At 45.8% G+C, this 17443-nt stretch overlaps 1 protein-coding gene across 1 annotated transcript in view; it reads left to right on the top strand.

Moving 5' to 3' along the window:
- Positions 1-17443, top strand: part of SNX29 (sorting nexin 29) — a gene marked incomplete at its 3' end in the record, with an annotated part of 1499164 nt that overhangs the window by 349485 nt on the left and 1132236 nt on the right. The window contains exon 6 of the mRNA XM_082261720.1: positions 9763-10011. Within this exon, the coding sequence (XP_082117846.1) occupies positions 9763-10011 (249 nt within the window). The remainder of the gene's footprint in view (positions 1-9762; positions 10012-17443) is intronic.

The following is a 17443-nucleotide window of genomic DNA, read 5'->3' as shown; positions in this document are numbered from 1 at the left end:
TGGTCAATAAGGAAAGACTGGTATATGGGAAAGGGACAGGTAGATTCCTAAATAAATACAAAATTTGGGGAAGGACGATCATTTTATACACCACCAAACGTCCACACCAAGCTAGCTCAGTTTTTGCAATCTGTTTCAGTGCTAGGTCTGTTTTCTTGAGTATCTGGGTTAGGTTTGTAGAAAGTAAGGTAGTCGGCGTGGCAGTGACGTCAATGCCCAAATAATGTATGCTGGTCAAGGGATGGGAACAGATTTTTGCAATCGGGATTTCGTAGAGCTATTTACCCCCAGGTCCAGAATTGCGGATTTGGACGCATTAAGTCTATAATAGGATATCTTGCTAAAATTATGCAAAGCTTGGTAAGCAGCTGGTAGTGAGCGAAGTGGATCTGTCAGCATAAGAATTATGTCGTCCGCGAACAAATTTATTTTGTGGGTAGTGGACACGATAGAGAAGCCAGATATGGTAGGGTCAGTACGTATGAATTACGCTAGGGGTCCAATAATTAGGTTAAACAGCGTTGGGGATAGCGGGCAACCCTGTCTTGTGCCATTAGTTATATGGAACAGTTTTGAAAGAATACCCAAGTTGTTAACTTGAGCGGAGGGGCTTGAGTATAACGCCTGAATGGCTAGTAGGATAGGGCCAGCAAAACCAAATTTCTTCAAGGTGGAATACATATACCCCCAATGCACCCTATCGAATGCCTTTTCGGCATCGATCGTCAAAAGCACAGATGGGATTTTGTGGAGGGAGGCGTAATTGGCAATGTCTATAACTCTCCTAGTGGCGTCAGAAGTATGGCGCCCTGGCATGAAACCCAGTTGGTCACGTTGGATAGGTCAGGCAGTACACATTGTATTCGTTTGGCTATAATTTTAGCGAAGAGCTTCGCATCCGAATTAAGAAAAGAGATTGGGCGAAAATTGTCAGGGGTCGTGGGTTCTTTACCCGGTTTGGGGAGAGTAGAAATATATGCCCTGAGCATGTCAGGGGGGAGTGAGCCAGTAGATGACGCTTTTTCAAAAACTTTGACTAGGTAAGGGGCAAGAATTGGTGAAAAATGCTGATAGTACTCGTTAATTAAGCCATCCGGGCCGGGGGATTTTCCTTTAGGCAGTGTTTTGATACAGTCCTCAACTTCCTTCACGCTGATGGGGAGGTTCAGAGAGTCAAGTTGGGATTTGTTAAGAGAAGGTAGTGATAAGGAGGACAGGAAGTCGTTTATTATGTGGTCCTCGGGATGGTGTTCGTCGGGGCTTTCTTTCAAATTGTATAATGAGGCATAAAAATCGGCGAAGGAGTCGGCTATGTCTTGCGGGTGGAATATTTTTTGGGAAGGGGACGTGGTAAGGAGAAAGGGAATTTTCGCTCTAGCCTGCTTTTGCTTAACCCTGGAAGCAAGATGTTTACCAACCTTGTTTGCTTGAGTATAATGGGACTTTTTTAAATTGTTCAGCAGCCTGTCGGACTGATCTAGAAACAGGAGGCGCAATTCATGTCTAAGATGGGACAACTTGTGAGAATTTGCATCCGAGGGGGACCGTTTGTTCATGGTTTCGAGGGTGTGTATTTGGGATATGAGGTCTTTCATTTTAGTTTGTCTTTGTTTTTTCACCCTAGCGTGTTGCTGGATGCACACTCCCCTTAAAAAAGCTTTATGTGCACCCCACAACACCCAGGGGTCATCAACCGAAGGAGTGTTGATCTCAAAGAATTCACTAAGGTTCTTTTTAATATGTGGGTTGGATTCCTGCAAGGTCCTGCTGTCACATCTCCAGAGAAACGTTGTTCTGACAGGTGTCCCCTCCTCGATGGTCAGTTCCACCACCGTGTGGTCAGACCAGGTGATATCCCTGACCACCGAGGAGGAGGACTTCTCCAACAGGCGTAGATCTGTGACAAACAAGTCTATGCGTGAATACGAGTGGTGACGATTAGAAAAGAACGTGTAGTCCCTCTCGGATGCGTGCAAACAGCGCCATACATCAAACAGACATTCTGACCGTAGTAAATTAGCCAAGGAGACTTGTCGGCCCCCGAAAGGACACGAAGAGTCCAGCCCGGGGTCGACAACCAGATTGAAGTCTCCACACATTAATAAATGCCCATACTTCACCCAAGAAATCTGTTTATGCAGTCTGTGTAGGAAACGCAACTGGTGCGTATTTGGAGCGTACAGAGCCACAATCGTTAGAGGAAGATTGTTAACATCACAGGTGAGTATGATGAAATGTCCCTCAGGATCCGGTAACACTGATTTCAGATGGAAGGTCAGCGAGTCTCTGAATGCTAACATCACCCCTGCCTTTTTTTCTGGGCCATTAGCAAAGAAAACATGGGAAAAGTTCCTGTGGAGGCAGCCTGGGTGATTATTAGACTGAAAGTGCATCTCCTGTACCGCGACGATGTCCGCTTTGCTATCTTGCACTTCCTTCCAAAGCGAATGTCTTTTCGCTGGGTGATTTATGCCATTAGCATTAATCGTTAAACATTTGATGGTCATGGAGGTTGCTGAAGACAATGGATAGCACAGAGGCGTAGTGGTTCTGGAGAGGAGGCGTCACATGGAAGCGCAGATCCCATGGCATAGGGGCAATCCAAGTGAGATAAGGTAACCAGCGTTGTCAAGTAAATCATAAGTAGGATCAAGGGTTGATGGATGACATCAGGGAGTAAAACACATAAGAGGAGGTATAAGAAAGGGACCGTCTCAGCAGTCCGTGAACAGTCTATGCTGTTAAGATTGAGTTTGAGGGCCATAAAGAATACGAACATCCTTAGGCCAGGGACACTGGAAAGTTGTAAGGGTGGACGAGAAGTGTACAGCCCTAGAGGGGGTATCATTTAGATTTAGCAGATCGCTTGCGGGAAACCACTTGCCAAGGTTCTTCTTGGAGCATAGGTTGGGGGGAGGTGGTAAATCCCTCTGGAGTCGGAGGAAGAATGTTCCATGTGCGGAGAGCCTCGAATCCTTCTTCTAGGGTCCGGACCAGGACTGTGGAGCCTGCATGGGTGATAAGCAGGGTAGCTGGGTACCTCCATTTGTAAGGAATGTTGTTATTAAGCAGAGCTTTAGTAATTGTGGCTAGGTTGCGTCTGCTTTGAAGGGTGTGCCGAGACAGGTCCTGCAGAAGTTGAACGCCTGCATACTCAGCTGGCGTTGAGGTGGATGTGCGGATAGCCCTCATGATTTGATCCTTAATATGGTAGAAGTGGATCAGCAACAGCACATTTCTGGGGAGGTCTCCTGCTATGAAAGTGGGCTTAGGAAGCCTGTGAATCCTGTCTGTCAGGATGTCTGAAGCTGAGGCGGAGGGCAAAAGGGCACGAAAGAGAGTCCTAACGTAAGGCTGCAGCTGATCAGGTGGTACTGATTCAGGTATTCCTCTGATCTTAATGTTGTTCCTTCTGGAACGGTCCTCCAGGTCAGCCACTTTAGATTTTAACCATTGTATTTCGTCCCTCTGAGTGTTAACAGCTTCCACCATGTAATTAAAGGATGATGTCTGGGCAGAGACAGCGTGCTCCACACAGTCCACTCTGGTGCCTAAAGAGTGCATTTCAGACTTGAACTTATTCATGCAGGACATCATGTCTGAGTGCATAGAAGTTTTTAAAGTGTACAGCATGTCTTTCAGCAGAGACACAGAGACAGGGTGATCTCCCGATGGGTAGGCAGCAAAGGGGTCTGACACATGTTGGGGGGCAAATGATGAGGCAGATGGAGAGTGTGGAACAGGCATACCTGGATAGTTGGAGGATCTGGGTGGAGAAGCCGTCCTGGGCTTGTTCTTAGCCGGGCTCTGTGAGGCAGGTGATAGAGGTGGTGATGGAGGGGAGATTGAGCCTGAGGAAGTCCCGCTATCTGGATTAGCTACCATCCTGGCCGCAGAAGGCAGCGGATGCTGCTGCATAGTATGTGAGCGGTTCTCTGTGCCTTGGCACGCTCCGCCGCCATGTTTGTGAAGTCCCGGGCCCTGCTGCCTGAAGAAGCTTACTAGCTTGTTCAGCTGTCCCGGATCCTTCTTGCGGCGCGTCATCTTGTCCACGGGGGTCCGGAGGTTTAGATGTGGTATGAGGAGGTCGACAGCGGCGGTCGTAGGGCTGTTGTAGCAGTCAGTGTCCCCGGGGGCTAATGGAGCGGTGCTAGAAAGCCGAAAATTCACTCCGCCGGAAGCCACGCCCCTCAGCATATGCAGTTTTCAAGGACCTGCAGACCCCTAGCAAATTTAGTCAATTACATCAGCATCAGGGGCTTGATAGCTCTTGTTGATCCAGGACTGATTCATTTTGATAAAAGTCAGCTGGTCAACATAGGCTGTGGACAGATGCACTCTTTTGTCCATCACAAAACCTCCAGCAGCACTGAACGTCCGTTTGGAAAGCACGCAGGAAGCAGGACAGGCCAGTAGCTCCATTGCATATTGAGCAAGTTCTGGCCAATGGTCCATCCTCAAGACCCAGTAACCCAGTGGATGCTCAGCTGGAAAGGTCTCCAAGTCTGTTCTTGCGCCTAGATAATCATGCACCATATGATGGAGATGCTGCAGATGGTTGCTTAAACCTAACAGCCCTTGGTTCTGCTGAGGACTAAAGAAATGTTTAAAGGCATCGGTCAGCCGGCTGCCTTCTCCACTGCTCCTCCTTTGGCTGAACGATGCCTTGGAAACACGTCCAGAGAATGTTGACCTCCCAGTGTCTGGAAAGGTGGTACACAATTTCTTTTTCATCCTCTGCTCCCTCTGCTAAGGCAGGATGAGCTCTGCAACTTTACCCTTGTAACGTGGATCAAGAAGGGTTGCCAACCAGTAATTATCCCTCTCCTTGATAGCACAAATCCTCGGGTTCTTTCGCAGGCTTTGCAGAATCAGGGAGCACATGCAGCATAAGTTGGAGGAGGCATGAGCTTCTGAGTCCTGTGGGCCACTAAGGATGACATTGTCAGGAGCAACCTCTTCCCCACCACGTACAATTCCTGGGGTTTCTGGGGAATCAAAACCATCCCTTGAAGACTGCTGTATGTTATCTTCTACATCCATGCTGCTGAAATCCTCCTCCTCTTCCTCCTGTGTGTTTTGTGGCCCTGCAGGAATGATATCTGCATATAGGGGGCCTTGTGAGGAAAGGAAGTCCTCCTCTTCCTCCCGCTGTTCTGCCTCAAGTGCCCTGTCCATGATTCCACGCAGCATGTGCTCCAACAGGTAGACTAGAGGGATAGTGTTAATGATGCATGCATCGTCCCAGCTCACCATCCTTATGGCCTCCTCAAACGGTGACAGGACGGTGCATGCCTTCTTTATCAAAAGCCACTGGCGTAGCGAAAAAAAGCCAAGCTCCCCTGACCCTGTCCTTGTGCCATTCTCGCACAGGTACTCATTGATAGCCTGCTGCTGTGTGTGCAGCCGCTGCAGCATTGCCAACCTTGAGTTTCAGCTGGTGGGCATGTCACAAATGAGGCGGTTGGTGGGCAGGTTGAATTCCTGTTGAATGTCAGATAAGCGCCATTGTATGAACAGCAGAAATGGCCACAGACTTTTATGGCCTGCCTCAGGAGATCTTGAAAGCCCGGGTAGCTGCTCAAGAAACGCTGCACCACCAGATTCAGATCATGTGCCAAGCATGGAACGTGTCAAGTGTCCCTGTCGGAGGGCGGAGAGAAGGTTGGTGCCATTGTCGCATACAACCATTCCTGGCTCAAGCTGTCGTGGGGACCACCATCTCTGAGCCTGCCCCTGCAGAGATGACAGAATCTCTGCCCCGGTGTGACTCCTATCCCCTAGACAGACCAACTGAAGCATGGCATGGCATCTTTTAGCCTGACTGCTTGCGTAGCCCCTTGAATGCTTACGGAGCACTGCTGCTTCAGAGGACAATTGAGCAGAAGAGGACATGGAGGAGGAGGAGGTGGTGGAGTAACCAGATGTGGCAGAACCAGCACCAGCTTTTTGGAAGCGTGGTGGCAAAACAAGCTGCAACACCGAACCCTGTCCTGCATCCTTCCCAGCTGCCAGCAGAGTTACCCAGTGCACCTTGAACAAAATGCAACATCCCTGTCCATGCCTGCTGGACCAAGAGTCAGCAGTAATGTGCACCTTCCAGCTGACCGCTCTGTCCAAGGAGGCCAAAAAGCTACCTTTCACATGGCGGTGGAGAGCCGCAATGGCCTTACGCGAAAATAAATGCCTTTTTGGGACCTGCCACAGTGGTGCAGCACATTCCACTAATTTGCGAAAGGGATCAGAGTCTACCAGATGAAAAGGCAGCAATTGTAATGCTAGCAATTTAGCCAAGCCAGCATTAAGACGCTGAGCATGTGGATGGCTGGGACAGTATTTCTTTCTACGGTTCAGCAACTGGGGTAGTGAAATTTGCCTGCTGCTCAAATCAAGCGGTGGTGTACTGCTAGCAGATTGGGTACAAGTCCCTGTGGCACTTATTGCTATACCATCATCCCTCTCAATGCTGGTATTTGAGAAGGCATGAGGTATAGTAGGGCTAGAGATCACAGATGAGCACAGCAAGGTGCTGTATGCTTGTTTTGATCTTCTGGCTCTTTCAGGTGATGTTGCCAACGGACTGCATAGCAGGTCGTCATATGCCTTGTCAAGCATGTGTTGTCCAAGCAGCTGGTGTTCTGGCCATGCTTGAGCCGCTTCAGACAGATGTTGCAAACAGCAACACTGCGGTCTACGGCACATGTGCTGAAAAAGCCCACACTAATGAACTTTTGGGAGTCCGCGGAGAGTTTGCACCTGTGGAGCTCTGTGCTGTGACGCAATAGGTTGGCTATTCCTATGGCAGCCCCTGGAGCACATCCTGCCTCATTGGAGTTGTGCCTCCTCCCCCCCCCCCCTCACTTTCTTCTTCTATCTGGTCAGGCACCCAAGTACAGTCAGTGACCTCATCATCCCCTCCCCACTCGTCACTGGAGCAAACATGGCAGTATGCTGCAGCTGTGGGGATATGACTGCTAGATTCCTGTCTGTCATTGTCACCCCCCTCTCTCTAGGCTCATGTCATTCCCTTTATCAACCTTGGAACCAACATCACAGCTTTCAAATTGCCGCGCATCCTCGAGCAGCATGTCACTGACACTATGATCGAATAGTTTAGGTGACTCCTCCGTGCATGATGGTGGGGCAACAGAAGGTGTAGGTGTGGAGAAGGAGCCTGTGGAACAGGCCGCTTTGGCAGCTGCAGAGGAAGACAAACTACTGTGAGCGTGGGTGTCAGAGGACGAGGAGGATGAGGACGGCTTATTTATCCACTCCACCAACTCTTACACATGTTGTTGCCGAATAACACGGGTAGCACCGGAAATAAAGGACGGACGTGCCCCGCCTGCAGAGGATGCACCATGTCGACTGTGACTACCACTTTTCACTGTGGACACAGAGGCTGCTTGCCCTCTTTTCGTGGCCTGTGAGCGTCTGCCTCTCCTTGTCAGGCTTTCGGACATGATGTTTATAGAGATCAATATAGGGTATACGCAAGTGACCAGATATGATGTTATCAATAGCACTATATATAGATAGAGATGTGATGGATATACGGTATACGCAAGTGACCGATCAAATACGCAGTGACCTTATATGATGGAATCGATAGCACTATATATAGATAGAGATGTGATGAATATACAGTATATGCAAGTGACCGATACAATACGCAATGACCTGATATGTAATCAATAGCACTATATATAGATAGAGATGTGATGAATATATGGTATATGCAAGTGACCGATAAAATATGCAATGACCTGATGTGATGTATCCAATAGCACTATATATAGATAGAGATGTGATGAATATACGGTATACGCAAGTGACGAATACAATTTGCAATGACCTGATATGATGTAATCGATAGCCCTATTTATAGATCAAGATCTATGTATGGTATATGGTGTACGGTATGCACTACATTCTGAATATACTTCACTATCTGATCTCTGAACGTGTAAAAAGCACAAATCTCTCTCCCTCCCTACACTACTAGCAATGTCTCACTGCACTGTCTGACAAACTGCAAAAAACGATTCTCTCCCTGCCTCAAACACATTCCTCTCCCTGTCTCCTCGTCCGCATAATCACACTACACCCTGCGGCTGCGCGAGCAGCCTTTATATAATGTGGGGCGTGTATTTAGCCCCTGAGCCATGATTGTCTAAAGACAGCCTAACTTTTGTCCAATCATGGCAGAGATCATTTAAATGGCCAAAGCATGAGGTCAGGGTGCATGCTTTGGCCAATCACATAACGTGCTGCACGCCCGAGCAGTGCATTATGGGCGCTCAAATTTCCTGCGAAGAAACGATGTTCGAGTCGAACTTGGCTTCGACTCAAACTTGAAGATCATCCCTACTTGACACCAGGCCATCCTCCAAAAGTCTTCGCCTCACTATGTGTGCAGATTTACTCACGCCTGCCTGCTGCCATTCCTGAGCAAGCTCTGCAGTGGTGGTGCCCCATACCGCAGCTGAATCAACTGTGGGAGACGGTCCTGGTGCTTGCTAGATTATTTTGCGCGTCTTGAAGCCTTCTTCACAAATGCAGTGGAAAAGCTTTTTGTGGGATTAAGTTAATTTTCATGGCAAAGAGGGACTTTGCAATTAATTGCAGTTCATCTTATAACTCTTCATGACATTCTGTTGTATATGCAAATTGCCATCATAAAAACTGAGGCAGCAGACTTTGTAAAAAATTATATTTGTGTCATTCATTCTCAAAACTTTTGGCTACAGCTGTACATCTACTTATGTCCCTTGTACCTCTACTGATACCCCACATACATCCACTGATACCCCTATACAACCATTGATACCCCTGCTACTCTACTGATACCACTGTACATCCATTGATACCCTTGTACATTCACTTACAGGACTGTCTTTGCCTCGGGTGAAAGAATGTCTAGCTACGCCGCTGGCTAGGTGGATAAGGAATTTGATTGTTAGAGCCTATCCTCTAAAAATCTTCCCCTACTCTGTTACACTTACACTCAACCAGATTTGTTAAAACATTCTGGACCTTTAGGCACCAATCTTGTTTTAGAACTCAGGAAAGTCACCACATGGTCTTCTGTTCACACTTTTTCAAAGTTTTAATTGGTACATGTTTAATCTGGTGGCTGCAAGATTATTGCAGGGGCACTCTGAAACTGGAGTTTTTACCTCTGTTTATGTGCCTGTTCCACAGTTCAGTTGCCTAGTTATTGCCAACCCTTGTATTTATGTATTCATTGCTTTGGGATGTCCCATGGTGTATGAATAAGTTGCCTGTGTCCTGTAATATATGATCAGATAAGAGACATTTTGACCTACCTTTAAATATCTATATGTTGCAGGACACCTTTCCCACCCAAACTTTCCTCGTTACTCTGCATTGCTTGCTAAAAAAAACTGAGGACTCATAAAGCGGGGTAGAGTTATAGGCGAGGTGCCCCTGGGAGGGTAGGTCTTCAGAATCTTGCCAGTGTCTAATCACCTGAAGGTATGGAGCTATAACCCATGGTGTGTGAAAGCGTTGCTTGTGCCTTGTACTGTTTTCCAAGATGTGGAATTTACAAGTAAGTAAAATACCTTTTTTTTCTGTACTTGCAATGATAGAACGTGGGTAATGTGCATGCATTTTAAAAAAAATTACAAAATGTTTTTTTTTTTTTTGCCTTCACATACGCTTTAGGTAAACATATCATTCAGAAAATAACTTTTTTTTACTGTTTTCTGATTATTTGTTTTCAACCTGTTTTCCTAGGCTTGAACTCTATTCTTTTTGCTATCAACATTGACAATGCGGACTTAAATGGACCAGCAAAGACAGTTCCTACAGTGTCTCATCTTCTAAAAGAGTCCACCCAGAATGTCACCTCCTTGCTTAAGGAATCCACGCAAGGTGTCAGTAGTCTCCTTCGAGATATCACTTCATCCTCTGCTGCCTCTATCCTGATCAAGCCAGAGCAGGAATCTGACCCTCTTCCTGTACTTTCAAAAAGTCTTACTACTGGTATGTTAAATTTAAAACCGAGTAAAAGGGTTAGAAATATTGACAAACAATAGCAGAGCAGCCGCTTAGATTAGATTTCATTATATGTTGCATGCAAGGAAAAGTTTGGGGTAGATGATAAAAAAAAACATTCCTCATTGATCTAATACAACACAAAAGAAGTGCAGCACAACTCAAAATCATCACATATCTATTATTATGTATATCCCAATATTGTAAACAAATTAAAGTTCATATGTGGTAGACCTACTAAGGAAGCCCAATCACGGGGCGCATCACATATAGGTGGGAGGGGCTGAGCCAGTGATGTCGTCATCCAGGAAATTTTGTACCTTTGCATGCATTTTCAAGGATTTTTGTAAGTTTTTCTTTTTTTTTTATCAATAGATGTGGAAATTGCGAGCATTATGGGTATCCTTCATGGGTTTCCTTATATGTAAATGTGCTGACCTTGGAGCCTCCTATCGTGGGAGGATATCATGGAGCAGAGGCGTAACTACAACCTTTAGGGTCCCGGTGCAAGAAACCGTGAAGGGGCCCCCCCTGTCCTCTGGTACCTTCCCTCCGGGCCAGGGGCCCTTTACTCTCATTGTGGGGTCCTTTATTACGATCCCACAGTGGCAGAAAACCAGGGTCCAGTTGTGACCCTGGTAGTTCAACACGGTGTTCCACCTGTATTTAGGTACTGCCCTAAATGTTATAGATTTTACGGGCATGTAAGACCTGCACTCCCAGCATCCAAAAGATTTTTAAACAGGATTTTACAGACAGGCTCAGTGAGCGGACACTGAGCAGATCATCCATGACAGTGGTGCAGGAGGAGAGCTCTGACAGCAAGTGGCTCACACTGGGGATACTGATAGAGGATGGAAGGTCATACTGGCAGCGTTGAGCTGGTGAGCAGTGGGGGCAAGTCAGGCAGCCGTTATCAGTACCAGCAGGGCCAGTGCAAGAATTTTTGTCTACACAGGCGAAGGTGCATTTTGATTTTTGATGCTCTTCCATCCCACTGTCCACCTGCCACCCCTCCCCCCTTAACAACGCAACCCCCCCCCCCCCCACTGTCTAGAGCCTCGCTGGGACCTCCTTCATATTGCACCCGTATTTGTGATGGGGTACAGTGTGAAGGATGTCTCTTCAAATCCCTCTGGGACAAATCCACCCACACCCGATCCCCCTCTCAGGAAAAATCCTCTCCCCACTTCTAGCACAGATCCTCTCCCCCAGGTTTCCATTCCAGCACAACCCCCTCCCCTATCCTGGGTAGAATCCCCCCCCCCCATCCTCCTCAGCACAAATCCTCTCTTCACCATGCTACCATAAGTATTCTCCCCAGTTCTGTCATCCTACTACCTAAATTCCCCTTCCCAGTACAAACCCCCCCCCCCCCCAAAAAAAAAAAAAAAAAAAAAAAAACACAAATCCTCTCCCCTTCTAATACAAATCCATACTTTCCAACTGTCCTATTTTTGGTGGGACCTTCCTGACATACAAATAAATTCCTGTGTATCCGGACTAATGGTCTATTCATACTAGAATACAGTGAGGGAAACCTACATTTTGTGTGTGTTTCCCACACTGCATTTAAAATGTACTGCCATAGTGATCTGTAGCGGGTGTCAACTTAACAAGTTCAGCCCAAATGATAGGGCTGAAATCACACAGCACCTGGAAGTCATGTGAATTGCACAGGAATGCACAGTATGTTAGTTTGTGATTAGTGGTGTGAACCGGCTCTGAGTCTTGGAGCCCAGTGCTGAAAAAAAGTTCAGGCACTTGGCCGCCACTAACTTGCCTGACGGGGGCACTAATGGAAGGCGCCTGGGGGTGATTGCCCTGAATATCTAGCGAGGTGACTGGGATCCCAGACAACATGATTGTCCCCTCAATAGCAGCCAGAATCTCTTTAAATGAGGGGGCAAGTTGTCAAAGAAGAATACTTGCAGTGATTTCTTGGGGGGGGGGGGGTGCTGTATGTACTGGGGGCACTTTGGGAGGAGCGAGATCTTGAATATAAAAATCTAACCCCCCCATGCCCCCACCCCCCAGCACAAGTTCTCTTTTCTCCCAAAGTGCCCCAAGTACATACACCATATTCTTATCCCCCCCTTTAAATCACTGCAAGTATTCTTCTTTGACAACTTGCCCCCTTCTAGTCCCCTTCCCTGTGTCTCCTTCTCCTGCAAGTTCAGAGCATTCAGATTCAGTACTAACCTCAGAACAGCATATCCCATCCCATTGATGCTGTGACTATTCTTCTCTCCCTCCTCCTGCTGTCTGTGACATCTGAGCCAAGGAGAAGGAGGAGGGGGCTTCAGTCTATGTTTTGGTGTGAGGCAAGAGGGGGGAGAAAGGGGGAAAGAGGGAGAAATGCGACCGCTGCCATACAGAGTAAACACAGTGTATGGAACCTGAAACACCCCACACAGGCTGCAAGCCAGTCACTGAAGCCAAGTGCCGGAAGTACCAGCAGTGCTAGAGCTCACCCTCCTTGCGGCTGCTACATCAGGCACTGGACAGGAAGTTATTCCTGCTGTCTTGGGGCCCCCTTAAAGTTGAAACGCCGAGGCCCAGTCGCAAATGCGACTGCTGCAACCCTGGTAGTTCTGCCACTGCAGTGGAGGAAGCCTGCTGTTCCAGACACAGAGAGGATATAATTGTTGGTGCTTGTTAGACTCTGTAGTGGGGACTGAAGCTGATGTCAGCAGGTTTTTCACCAGTGGGGGTGGACAATGAATGTTTCAAAAGCCAGAAGACTGTTATTTTCACTTTATGTATGGCAGTGTAAATAATATTGGGACTTTTTAATTGGACCTACATATGAACCTTATAATTTGTTGGGATATACATTGGGATATACATGTTAATAGATAATGTGATGATTTTGAGTTGTGCTGCACATATTTTGTGTTCTATATGATGTATATTTTGGTTGTTGTGAAATCACCTATACAGTGTCCAGGCTGCACCCACATAAGATTACACAGGGGTTATTGTGCCAACATTGAAGTCTTGATACATGTTTACCTACATTAGTAGGTTGTATACTGGTTTATTATTTTCGGTGACGCAGATTATAATTATTGTGTTTGTTTTGAATACCTCATTGATCTGATGCGGCAGCTGTCCTCTGCCAGCTCTAAGCTTAAGAACTGGGCAATCACATGACTGCTGTTCACTCAGTTCTCATTCAGCTCTGACTGTCAGACACTGCTCTCTGCTTTTCCCTTCCAGCTCTCACTGGACTGCGAGGCAGGAGTAGGAGCAGCTGGCTTCAGCTCTCAGCCACGTGCTGAGAGCCAGCTGTCAATCCGGCAGCCGGGCAGATCCTGACTATATAGTTTCTTTCAGGATCCTGGACTGACTGTGATGTTAGCCAACAGCAGACTGATTTTGGGTCACAGGAGTGCAAAAGTAAGTGCATTCCTGTGACTCAGAAGAGAAGTATGAGCAAAAGATTGAGTGTTTTTTTTTTTTTAAATTAAAAACAGATTGCCACTTTATAATTTTTCCCAGTAACTGGTCTTTTTTCAGACCCCCCCGCCCTAAACTTTAATAGGAGACATAAGATGTTTGGTCTGTATGGTCAGCTTTACTGCACATTAAAATTTCATATCTATCTAAAGGGCCTCTTTGAAGCGATATGGTTAGATAACTAAAAATGATCAGACTAACAGCAGTGTCAAAATACAAGCTGCTTGTGAGAAAGTGTATAGTGGGAGTAGCAGAAAGTGTGTGAAAGTGTGTGGGAGTAGCAGAAACCTGGTTTGACAGCTCATATGACTGGTTTGTGACTGGGGTACTCCCTATATCAGATCAGATCACAGGGTTAGTAGAAGAGGGGGAGGGATGTGCATATTTATCAAGAGTGATTTGATAATAACTAATAGTGTAATAAGATATGCAAAGATGAAATCAAGGCGGCTAAAATAGAACACGAGAGACATATAGCGGAAGAGAGTAAAAAGAACCCCAAGAAATTCTTTAAGTATATAAACAGTAAGAAAGCAAGGCCAGAACACATTCGCCCCATAAAAGACGACAAGGTAAATATGGCCACAGAGGACAGAGAAAAGGCAGAAGTGTTAAATAATTTCTTCTCTTCAGTCTTCACAAAAGAATCGGGGGGCTACACTAACCCAGCTTGTAAGGCTAAACTAAATAATACACCTCAGGAAGTACCACTATGGCTAAGAGAAGATAGACTTAGAACTAAACTAGAGAAACTTCAATAAATCACCTGGCTGGATGGCTTGCACCCGAGGGTTCTTAAAGAGCTCAGCTCTTGGTGATTGCCAGACCATTATTCCTGATCTTTAAGGATAGTCTACAGACGGGTATGGTGCCAGCTGATTGGAAAAAAGCCAACATGGTACCAATATTTAAAAAAGGGCCGAAATATATATTGGGTTACTATAGGCCGGTCAGCCTAACATCAGTAGTCTGCAAGATTTTGGAGGGGATGTTAAGGGACCTTATACAAGACTTTAGTAATGAAAACGGTATTTTTAGTAGTAATCAGCATGGATTCATGAAAAATCGTTCTTGCCACACCAACCTATTTACCTTCTATGATGAAGTGAGCTGCCACCTAGATAAAGGTAAGCCTGTGGATGTGGTGTATCTGGACTTTGCAAAGGCCTTTGGCACCGTTCCCCACCAACGCTTACTGTACAAACTAAGGAATGTAGGTATGGACCATAGGGTACCTGGATAGAGAACTGGCTCCAGGGGAGAGTCCAGAGGGTGGTGATGAATGGGGAGTACTCGGATTGGGCAGGTGTGGAAAGTGGGGTCCCGTAAGGTTCTGTCCTGGGACCAATCTTGTTTAATTTATTCATAAATGATCTAGTGGAGGGGATATCTAGCACAATCTCGGTATTTGCGGATGATACTAAACTAAGCATGCCAATATCTTCTATGCAGGATGTGGAAATCTTACAAGCGGACCTAAACAAAATAATGGGGTGGGCAACTACATGGCAAATGAGGTTTAATGTTGAAAAAAGTAAAGTAATGCACTTGGGCGTCAGAAACACGAAAGCAAGCTACTCACTAGGGGGGAAACCTCTGGGTGAATCTAAGATGGAAAAGGTCCTGGGGGTCCTAGTGGACAACAGGCTTGGCAGTGGCATGCAATGCCAAGCCTCTGCAAGCAAAGCCAACAGAATACTAGGATGTATAAAAAAGGGGATTCACTCCAGAAATAAAGAGATTTTTCTCCCACTCTACAAGACTCTGGTCCGACCACATCTGGAGTATGCTGTCCAGTTCTGGGCACCGGTCCTCAGGAAGGATGTACTGGAACTAGAGAGAGTCTAGAGAAGGGCAATAAAAATAATTAGGGGAATGGAGGGCATCGGCTGTGAGGAAAGACTGCGAGCATTGAACTTATTCTCTCTGGAGAAGAGACGCTTGAGGGGGGGATATGATATCAATGTACAAATACTGTACTGGTGAGGACCCTAGCATAAGGAACAAACTTTTTAGAGAAAGGGAATACAATAAGACACGTGGCCACTCAATAAAAGGGGAGGAAAAACGTTTTAACCTTAAAATACGTAAGGGGTTCTTCATTGTCAGAGCAGTAAGGATGTGGAATTCGCTTCCATAAGCAGTCGTATCAGCAGGGAGCATCAATAGTTTTAAAAACTATTAGATGGGCACCTTAAAGACCACAACATACAGGGGTATTCAATGTACTAACACACACACACATCATAGGTTGAAATGGATGGACTGATGTCTTTTTTCAACCTCACAAACTATGTAACTATGAGGGATGACATTACTACCGGGGCAAAGAAGGGGGTGGAATCCTTGTGGTTGGAGCTTCAAGGAGAAAAAACAAAAGAATGCTACAGGCACCCTAACCTGAAGGATGAAGAGGAGACCAATCTCCTTTCACAGTTCGAAATGGCGGTGAGGCAGGGCAATGTTGTTATCATGGGTGATTTCAAATATCCAATATAGCATTGCTTGATCTACTAATTACAAACAGCATGTAGCTGATTGTTGACGTGGATGTAAGGGATAACTTGGGTACCAGTGATCACATGGTAGTAACATTTGCTGTAAATCATAAAAGGAGATATGAAGGAAGGACAAGAACATTCAATTTCAATAGATCCAACTTTTGCAAACTTCCCTCCATACTTCATGACATTAAATTGGTGGATAATCTAGACACAAAAACCACGAACGGAAAGTGGGAGCACTTTAGGAACATATTAGGGCATCAGACAGTTTATGGGACAGCAGGCAGGGATTGCACACTTGAATATATCAAATAAACACTTAACTTAAATAAATAACAGCAGCACTACGACATTGGGTTGGAAATTATAGGCCGCGGCCATTTTATTATTGGTTTATTACAAAACATAAATAAAATATTTTATTTCAAAACACATTACACATGAACTCAAACAACCTAGCCACTACGGCTCAGGTTGAAATTACACAACATTAACTCAAATAATTTTATTCAGTACAAAATTATAACTTCAAAATTTAGAAAACACTTTAGTCCACCAATGCATCACACAAAGGCGACACTTACCAATAAATAACTGGCCGCGACAACACAAGGGAGGGAGGGAGGTAGGGGAACACCGCAGCTCAGTTTCTGAGGCGGTGGAATCTGAGCCGCTGGGGGACCCCTTAAATAGTCCTGATCTAAGGACTGGTCAAAACTGGATGGTAACTTGGCAGGAGATTTGAGCGGAAAAAATGGTGTACTAGGTCAAATCTCCCCAGAGGCAAGGCTGATTTGAGTGGGAAGAAGGGTCCTGAACCAAATCTTCCCAGATACAAGGATAAATTTGAGTAGGAAAAGGAGGCCAGCTGACCCAGAGACAGTAGTGTCACAAAACCCGCTCATAGACCAGGTCATAAAAAGGTCACTAATTTTATATTGCCCCTGCCGCAATCCCATAAAGAAAAGAGGGGCTAATTACAGCCCCCCTTTTCTCCATATTCCATTAAGCAAGAAACTAAATAGAAACAAAATCAAACCAGGGTGACTAAATTTGAGTGTAAAAAGGCTTATTAAAGAAAAAAAAAATATCCTTTAAAAAAAAGATCACTGTCAACATTCCAAAACTACTAGGAGCCAAATGTGAGCATATTGGCCTCATAAAGCATAGTTAAGGAGATATGGCTACAAGTGACAGGGAGAAGACAACTGTGCTAAAGTACTAAGGAAAAGGAGGGGTACAACAAACAGGGCAGTATAGTTATGAACACAGCATGGAATATTGCTATTTGGTTAATGGAGGCCAGTGTTCGAAGGAGACTGGTAAAACCTATTGTGAACAAATACAGAGGACCAGATGACTTACATCCAAGAATTCCAAGAACTTGGGTTATTGGTAGACCAGTATTCCTAATCTGAAGGGTCAGCTTAATAACCAGAATGGTACCAGATGTT

Source organism: Pelophylax lessonae, assembly GCF_965119305.1.
Source record: "Pelophylax lessonae genome assembly, chromosome: 6".
Classification (NCBI taxonomy): domain Eukaryota; kingdom Metazoa; phylum Chordata; class Amphibia; order Anura; family Ranidae; genus Pelophylax; species Pelophylax lessonae.
Note: the sequence above shows the minus strand (reverse complement) of the source record. Positions and strands in the feature narration are given on the sequence as shown.